The sequence below is a fragment of the Hirundo rustica genome, chromosome 6 (assembly GCF_015227805.2).
Source record: "Hirundo rustica isolate bHirRus1 chromosome 6, bHirRus1.pri.v3, whole genome shotgun sequence".
NCBI classification, from domain to species: domain Eukaryota; kingdom Metazoa; phylum Chordata; class Aves; order Passeriformes; family Hirundinidae; genus Hirundo; species Hirundo rustica.
Window position 1 is genome coordinate 24,444,412 of NC_053455.1, and position 9,089 is coordinate 24,453,500.

Consider the following 9,089-nt stretch of genomic DNA (forward strand, 5'->3'; position numbering starts at 1 on the left):
GCTCCACGTTAAAATTAAAGCTCCCGCCCGGCCCACGAGTGCGAGAGAGCCTGCGGGCGACGCTCCCGGGCGGCGCTGGGAGACGGGCGCCAAAGAGCTCCGGAGCCCGTGGGCAGCGCCCTGCCGGGGCCAGCTCCGGAGCCCGTGGGCAGCGCCCTGCCGGGGCCAGCTCCGGAGCCCGTGGGCAGCGCCCTGCCGGGGCCAGCTCCGGAGCCCGTGGGCAGCGCCCTGCCGGGGCCAGCTCCGGAGCCCGTGGGCAGCGCCCTGCCGGGGCCAGCTCCGGAGCCCGAGGGGCTGCGGGAAGCCCCTTCCCAGGGGCGAGGCCACTCGGCCCGGCCAGACAGGGACGAGATTCCCAAAACTCAGACCCTTGCTGAGTGGCCTTTGCGGGGCCCAGCTCTTCCTGACAGCGCTGGTAACACGGTCTCCCCTGAAAGTCTTGCCCCCGCTCCCCACACACGTATTTCCGTATTTTTTTAGGTCAGGTTTTATGTTTGCATCCTTTGCAGAGCGCACTGGTGGAGCCAAGAGCTGACATCCTGATCCCATCTAGCCGGGTAAAGCAGAGCTCACCTCAGCCTGCGCTTTGTCCAGGTTACATTAACAGCTCGCCCTGGGAAAGAAAAAGAAAAAGGAAAAAAAAAAAAAAAAAGAAAAGAAGAAGGAAAAAAAAAAAAAAAAAAAAAAAAAGTGTACAGAAACTGGTGCTACTCGAACCAGGGCTGGGGAAAGGCACTGTGTAATTAAGGTCAGTGCTACTGACCTGACTCCGGAAAAACGCATCAGCTAGGGGCTCCTGTAGAGTTCCTGGTTACTACACAGCGTCCTGCATCCTAAAAGAGTGCTTCTCTGCTGAGCCTGCTGCAAAGAATACTGACAAATCCCGCTGGACTCGCAGAGCATCCTACATAGAGCTTCACTACATAAGGGCTCAAGTGCAAGGCAAGGACAGCTACTGAAATACCCTCTTTTTCCTGTGGCTGTGGGCAGTCCTGACCCCTTTCTGGACTTTAGAGAGGAATTTCTCCACCAGGGCTGCACCACAGCAACCGGGCTGAAGAGAATCTCCAGCAGCGGCTGGCTCTGACTCGGGCTTGCTTATTATGCATCAAGTCGAGAGGCTCTAAGCAGATTAAGAGAGGATCCTGCCTGTGCTCTCACCCCTGGGAGCAACCTCAGGAGGGAGCTGAGCCCGCAGCCGGACAACAGGAGGCGCTGAGGCTTTGCACAACCCCCGGCTCCCCTCCCCTCCCGGGCAGCGGGCATCCCAGCCGGGGCGGCCCGGGGGTGGCGGGCCCGCAGAGCGCCTTTGCCGGCTCCACTTTTGCTCCGCCCGGTGAAACGCCTCCGTGCTTTGTAGCAGCATCCGATGAGCGTGGCCGACTTTGTGCCTGCCCTTTTTTTCCAGGTACGCGGTGACCCAGCGTGGGCTGCCCTGCGTCCCGTCGGGTGTTGCTCCCGCGGGGCAGGGCTCTGGAAAGCGAGGCAGCACCGCCCCGAGGTCACCCAGCGGGGGGGTGCCGACAGTGAGGTCGCTGGGGCAGCTGCGCTCCTGCCAGCATCCCCGCATGCGGCTGTGCTGCTAGCGGGGAACCATACTCCACAGACCTCAAATACCGAAACGAGCAAGCCACCACCGAAGGGCATCTGTTTTCAGACATGTACACCGCTTCCATTAGGAGAAAAGAGTGGGTGCATACACGAAGACCGCAATTTTAATATTTCTTAGCTATTCCACTGGGGTCTGTCCCAATTTCCACGGGTGTAGTTTGACCATTTGAGAAAGCAGGGGTTTAATCCAGTGCTTTTACATATTTTATTTCCTTCAAGACATATTTTCATATGTTGTTCTCCTCTGCTGATTCCAGAGTTTTGTTTGTGTTCGAGAATTTGACTTAATTCCGTTTCCAGATTAAAAAAAAAAAAAAAAAAAAAAAAAAAAAAAAAAAAAAAAAGGGGGGGGGGAGAGAGGAAGAACAAAGAAAGAGGTAACAGAAAATGCATTTAGAGAACAAGTAAAACATATTTGTCGAGGCAGATATATGCTATATCTCGTCATTTCATCATTTGAATCCTGTGTCTTTATAAGAAACTTTAAAATCCTGCTTTTGAGGGTAACATTTCCACAGATCACTTGAGAAAAAATCACTGCGGAAGCAACTGTAGCCATGCTGAACGATAAACACATCAAGCTGAAATTCAGGCCCAGGTGTGTGTTACAGTTTGTGTGGTATGATATGCAAGCCCTTTTCAAAATCCCAAGAAGCTTTATTTCCCCTTCAAATTCCCACCGTTGGAAAAGTTGTTTGGGTCTTGCGGGGTAGAAGGGTTGTTAGTTGCTGGTTGGTGATGTAGATTTTTTTTGTTTGACTTTTTGGTTTATGTTTTCTATTACGAAGCGATAAAAGTTCTAGTAGCTAGGAGGGGATGCACTCACAAGGGATAGGCTAGAGAAACCCAAGAAAAGTCCGTGGTGTTGACATAGGCTCGAAGAGCCGGACAAGGCAGAAAATGTTTGATCCATCTGCAAAGACTGAGAGATTCCCTCCATAATAATAAAAACCTTTGTCCAGTGTCAGTTTGTTTTATCGGTGTTTTTTAGCTTTTACCAGCCTGTGTAGAATCCTCCTCCCCTGTTCGTTGTGAGAAATCAGGTCAATAAGCAAGAAGTTGGAAATGAGATACCCGCTACCTATTAGTGCTGCTCCTGGGCGTCTGGCATCAAAGAAAGCTTCCAAATGAGTCTTCTGGGCTGAAGGCTTTCCACGGCAAAGATATAAAATGGTTCTAGTGACTCACCTGATGTTTGCCTAGTGGAGGTTAATATCAGCGGATCCGCATTCAGGCCTCTGTCCGTATTTATTGGGAACCTGTAGTATTATGTCTCAGCACGGTGACTCACATTGTTTCTGAACATAAGGCACCCGAAAAACAATATCATTATCACCATCTATGTAGGACAGCGCCCCGTTTGAAAGGCTAGTTTAGCCTGGAGGAAGAGGGGGGGGGGTAGGGTGGGGGGAGGATTGGAGGGCTTTGGCAACGCGGAGCCGAGCCTCCTGCTCGCAGCCCGGAGCGCATAATCCCACCCCCTGCCCCGAGGGCCTTGGGAACGTGGGGGGCTGCGGCAGCAGGGCCTGGAGATACCTGCGCGGTAACCAGCTGTGAAGTGAGGAGCGGAGAGGGGGGTAACCTGTGCATTTCAGGACTCGGGACTTTGAAGCACGTCCCGGCTATCAAGTAAAAGGAGCATCTACCGGCCTTTAGTAAATATTGCCTCTAATCTCAGGGGTTTAAGGCTGGATGGCCTTTTGCGTTCTCTTCAAATAGAGGGGGCTGCCCTTCCTTCATCTACCTCATTTCATTTCCCCCTATCCTGCTAGCATTTATCCTGTCCACCTGAAAGGGTGATCTTGTCCGTCCCCCGTGCTATCCCGTCCCGCCCCCCCCCACCCCCCCGCCCCCCTCTGTCCCCCTCTCCCACCTCTGTCTCTCCTTCTTTCCCCACAAGCTTAAACCAATTACGCAGCTTTGCAAATAAAGTGCCGCCCCGGGGGGAGTTGCAGGCGAGGGGGACTGCCTTGTTTGCAGGTGCATCTCCGGCTTTGTAGGTGCGAACGCCTTTGTGCGGCGGACAAATGGGGAGAGGAGGAGGAGGAGGTGGGTACTTCTGCGACGTAAGATCCACATCAGCTCAACTCCACTCACATCCCAGCCGCACTTCCTCACTTTCTCAACTGTCTCGCCCCACACCGCTCCCTGCCTCCTTTTTGGCTGGTAATAGAGCAGAATTCAGCACCCGCCGCCCCTCCTGAGAGCTGGCTTCCTGCTAGGTCGGGCTTTCGGGCTCTTTTCCTACTGCCCGTCGCTCGCTTGCAAGAAGGCTGGATGGTTACACCGGGCAGGTTGGCTCCATAATGTTAGGGACTGTGAAAATGGAAGGGCATGAAACCAGCGACTGGAACAGCTACTACGCCGACACTCAGGAGGTGAGTAAATCCCAGGGTCTGGCTTCACTGCTGCCCCTGTGCAGGGTAGGGGGGGACCTGGGGGTGGCCAGGGGTCTGGAGGGGGCAGCAATCGGTGGAATCGGTTCGCAGTCCAGATCCTGCCAACGCAAACGTACCTCCCCCTCCCTCCGGCGCCGAAACTGGCTAGGCTTCCCCAAGGAAAACACAGTTTCCAGGAGCCCTGGAGGCGTTTGGGGAAGACGCGGGGCTGCTGCGATCCCGCCAGGAGGGCCAGGGGGCCGGGGGCAGCCCTTGATCTCATCTAAGAGGCGTAATCTTCTCTCGCGGAGCGCACAAAAGCACCCCGTAAACTTGGCTCGGGGCAGAGCACCGGCCGCGCCGCCGGCACCCGACTCCTTCCCGGCAGATGGCAGGGGCCGAGGGAGACGGACGCCAGCGCGTCCTGGTCGGGGGCAGCGCTTTCCCCGAGCTTCTCGGCGGGACCTCCGGCCTCTCTACTCGCCAGCGCCAGGCCCTCACCTGTTAAAGCCGGGGCAAAGGAAAGGAGGGGGAAAACCAGCCGTTTGTCCGTCCTTTGCGTACGGGCGGCCGGCGGCGTGCGCTGCTGCCGCGGGCCGGCTGGCGGCGCTGCCGAGAGCCGGGCCGGGCCGGGGCCCGCACCCGGACCCGCCGCCCCCCACCCGGACCCGCTCCGCACCGCCGCACCCCCCAGGCGCTTCCGCCCCCCGCGCCTGTTTGACAGCGCCGTGCATAAGGAAGAGGAAAACCGGCCCAAGCGCCCACAAGTGAGGCGGAGGAGAGGGCCACGGCGGAGCCCGGAGCCTTCCCCCGGCGCGCCTCGGCCCTGTGAGGCCTGGGGTCCGCTCTGAGCCTCCGAGGCTCTGCAGCGGGGGTCCCGGGAGAAGCCAGTGCCCGGCAGCACGGCCAGCAGCACCGCGGATTCCCGCCCGGGGAAGGAGCCGTTTTGAGGAAGTGCGGCAGCGGGGCAGGCACCTGGGTGTGCGCACCCGGGCATTGCATCAGCATACCCGGACACACGGCTCCACAGTCCCCACGCCTCGTCCCGCACCGGAGCTGGCACACGCGCGCATAGGGCCACGCGGACAGGGGCAGATACGTGTCACCCGGCTGGCATCTCCTTTAATAAAGGGAGTCGGCTAAGGGCAAATAAGGGTCATCCCAATTATGTGCCCTTTCCAAATTCATTTTTTCTCGCTATGTGCATTGTCCGCAAACATGAAGTTAAGCGAACTTCGCTTTTTCTATTTTTTTTAAACTTCAATCTTTTCTCCTCTCTTGCCATTTAATTTGAATAACTGCATGAATGCAACATGGGCAACCCAGCCGCGTTCTACCGTCTCAAATAATTAATGTGGTCCTCTGAATTAAAAGTGCATTTATAAGTTCGTGAAATTTGTGGAGATCAGAAATTAGTTTTCTATATTTAACCGTTGCTTAAACTTCATTTTCTTAGCCGTATTAGCCGTAGTTGGAGTAAACTGGGAACGTCTTTCTCCTGTTAAATCAGATGCCGTAGCGGAAAACACAATTTCAGGCTCTCCGGCTCTGCCTTTTTTAAGAGTTGTGTTATGTGGTAGGGTGCTACATTTTTCCCCACGTCGTGCAATTGTAGAAAATCTCATAGAGGAAAAGTTCCGGCTTTTAATACTTTCGGAAAGTTTTGGTGATTGGTTGGTTGGTTGATTGATATATTTTTTTAACTTTAATTGAAAGACTGTTTTGATAGAAAATGTGGACAAGGGGGAAGCTTTCCACAGATAAAACAGGCCAACAAGACCTGTTTGGTTTGAGTGAGGGTTTTTAAAAATTATTTTGCAACAAGATATTGTTGCATCTTGCATGTTTCTTAGAAAATAAATTTAAATTTATTTAAATTGCGGGAAGGGAGACACTCGTGAGATTTTTTTTCTCAGAAAATACATGCAGTTTTTCTTCTTGGCGCAAACACTGTACGCCCACCGATTTCAATACTCTCATGAGTTTAACTAGAGAGACGGGACGCAAAAACAACAAAATGCGGGAATGCGCCGAAGAGAACACGTCCTCCCGGGGCACTCTGAGCCCGCAGCCCGGCTTCGCAAGGGTGTGGAGCGGCTCAGGGAAGACGTTCCGTCCGTGCGCCCCGCTGATCCCGGCGCAGCCCGCGCAAGCTGCGACACGCCGGTGAACCGGGAGCGCGTCCGGAGAGAGAACCCCCGCTCCGTGTCCACTTATAAATGTATATAAATACTAAATAGACTTTTTCATGGAAACAGCTGCCTTTCCGTGCGGCTTTGGGGAAGATTTTTCCCTGGTGTCGGGGAAGCGGCCGGCGTCCCGCAGCAGGACGTTTGCACGGCTGGCCGGGCCAGGCGGGAGGATCCGGCCCCTACGGGGTCCTGCTACACCTCTCTCCTCTCTAACTCCGTCTCTTTGTCTCGCTGCCCTAGGCCTATTCCTCGGTGCCCGTGAGCAACATGAACTCGGGGCTGGGCTCCATGAACACCATGAACACCTACATGACCATGAACACCATGACGACAAGCGGCAACATGACCTCCAGCTCGTTCAACATGTCCTACGCCAACACGGGGCTGGGGGCTGGGCTGAGTCCCGGCGCCGTGGCCGGCATGCCGGCAGGCTCGGCGGGGCCCGTGAACGGCATGCCGGCCGGCGTGGCCGCCATGGGCACGGCGCTGAGCCCCGGCGGCATCAACGCCATGTCTGCCCAGCCGGCGCCCATGAACGGGCTGAGCCCCTACGGCGGCATGAACCCCTGCATGAGCCCCATGGCCTACACTCAGTCCAACCTCGGCAGGACGCGGGACGCTAAGTCCTTCAAGCGGACCTACCCCCACGCCAAGCCGCCCTACTCCTACATCTCCCTCATCACCATGGCCATCCAGCAGGCGCCCAGTAAGATGCTGACGCTGAGTGAGATCTACCAGTGGATCATGGACCTTTTCCCCTACTACCGGCAGAACCAGCAGCGCTGGCAGAACAGCATCCGCCACTCGCTCTCTTTCAATGACTGTTTCGTCAAGGTGGCCCGCTCCCCCGACAAGCCCGGCAAGGGCTCCTATTGGACCCTGCACCCCGACTCCGGCAACATGTTTGAAAACGGCTGTTACCTCCGCCGGCAAAAGCGCTTCAAGTGCGAGAAGCCGGCCAACAGTAAAGCCACTCAGGAGGGCAGAAAAGATCACGCCGGGGCCTCTAGTTCGAGCTCCAACTCCCCCCTGCACAGAGGCCACAACAAACCTGCGCAGCTGGACACAGCCACCTCCCTCTCCAGCTCCAACCCGTCCACCAGCCCCCAGTCTATGGACCACAGTGGATCAAGCACGGAGCTAAAGACCTCGGCCTCGGCCGCCTCCTCCACCATCAGCTCTGTACCCACCTTGGCCTCCGTCCCACACCCCCCTCACTCATTAGCCCACGAACCCCAGCTCCACCTCAAGGGTGATCCCCACTACTCCTTCAACCACCCGTTTTCCATCAACAACCTCATGTCCTCCTCGGAGCAGCAGCACAAGCTGGACTTCAAAGCCTACGAGCAGGCGCTGCAATATTCCTCTTACGGGGCCAGCATCCCCGGCGGGCTGCCCCTGGGCAGCGCCTCCATGGCTGGCCGGAGCAGCATCGAGCCCTCGGCCCTAGAGCCCTCCTACTACCAAGGTGTGTATTCCAGACCCGTGCTAAACACCTCCTAGCCGTGCAACCCCGGCAGCCGGGGCCGAGACCCCTCCTCCCCTTCCTGGCTTCTCTCCCCGCTTTCCCTGAGACAGACCAAGGTGTTTCCGCACGCTGCGTGCAAAGGACTGTTACTTTTTAATTGTCTCTCAAGGCGTCGTGTGTTGTTACGATCCACCACGACCTCCTGCAAAGCCGGCCGCGTCCCGCTTGTACATACTCCCTGCAGCCCCCGCCGCCCAGCCCCTCTCCCCGGAGACCTCCCCAGCCTATGCAGGGTGTTATTAAAAAGAAGAAGAAAAAAAATAAAAGTTGAGCTTGTAAACTACTTGTTTGTGCTTTCCGCCCCCTCGTCTCCCTCCCTTATGTGTTCTATAATCTCATGTAAGTTTACAGGTATGTGGCAATACTTTAACAATACGGAGATGAAGAAGCGAGTAGACATTTAAGACTTTTTTTTTTTTTTTTAATTAAAAAGGCTTTGAAGGACAATACTGCTGTGAAGTAGCAAAACACTAAGAGAATCTCTAAGCAACAAGAGAACTATTTACTTTCTCGGATCATCCTTTTGATACTTGCAAAATAAACCTTCGGCTACTACAACCCGCATAAAACCCAGATGCTGCGGGCCGGATCCTGCACTCCCGAGGGGACCAACTGGAGCTTTGGAGTGCAGGATGCGACCCTTATCTTTTTCCAAGTGTTACCTGTTTTGGGATGTAATATAAAGTTAAAGAGGTCACAGCCAGTTGGATTTTTTTTTTCCTTCCCATCTGTTACTGAAGATTCTAGTTCATCAGGAACTCTCATCAACACGTGGATGACATACTTGTTTAATTTGTCTTCATTGTGTACCACCTAGAAGTGTGTATCTATAACCAGGTTATTTCCCCTCCCCTAGGAAACATTGACTACTACACTGATGCAAGGAAAAGAGGACAGCTCTGTCTCTCCACCCTTTTCAAACTTGTCAAATAAAATTTTTTTGGCCCTTTAATTATCGCCATCGTTAGCTTATTTCATCCAGTGTTATTGCACTTTCCACAGTTTTACACGGTATTAGCATAGCCAGACGGGTTTTATTATTATTCCTGTTCGCTGTTTCAATGTTCTTAATTTATTGCATGGTTTATATTGTTTTCTTTCTTTACAGCTGGAAATTGCTTTAAATGTCCGTAAAAAATAATTACACGTGAATTTAAGAAATTTTGTTAATTTTATAAATGTGATTGTAATTGAAAAAATATTTTGATTTAAAACGATAACTGAGAATTTAATGCGTGAAGTATGTTTTTGATCATTTGCAGTTAAGGACTTTAAATAAATCAAATGTTATCAATGAAATACTTCTGCTATTTTCTTACAAAATTTCTGGGGCGGGTTACGGGGGATGGAGCCATGCAAGAAAATCAGAACGTAGTTCTT

At 53.8% G+C, this 9,089-nt stretch overlaps 1 protein-coding gene across 2 annotated transcripts; it reads left to right on the forward strand.

Annotated features, from left to right (window-relative positions):
• The first annotated feature begins 3,917 nt into the window (after positions 1-3,917).
• FOXA1 (forkhead box A1) lies at positions 3,918-8,786 on the forward strand. 2 transcript variants are annotated; one of them, XM_040067825.1, is made up of 3 exons: positions 3,918-3,989; positions 6,422-7,649; positions 8,143-8,786. In XM_040067825.1, the coding sequence occupies exons 1-3, from the start codon at positions 3,918-3,920 to the stop codon at positions 8,181-8,183; spliced, it is 1,341 nt and encodes a 446-aa protein (XP_039923759.1). In that variant the 3' UTR covers positions 8,184-8,786. The 2 variants fall into 2 exon arrangements, with proteins under 2 accessions (XP_039923759.1, XP_039923760.1); XM_040067826.2 differs by lacking the exon at positions 8,143-8,786 and having other exon boundaries at positions 6,422-7,760.
• Positions 8,787-9,089: the final 303 nt, after the last annotated feature.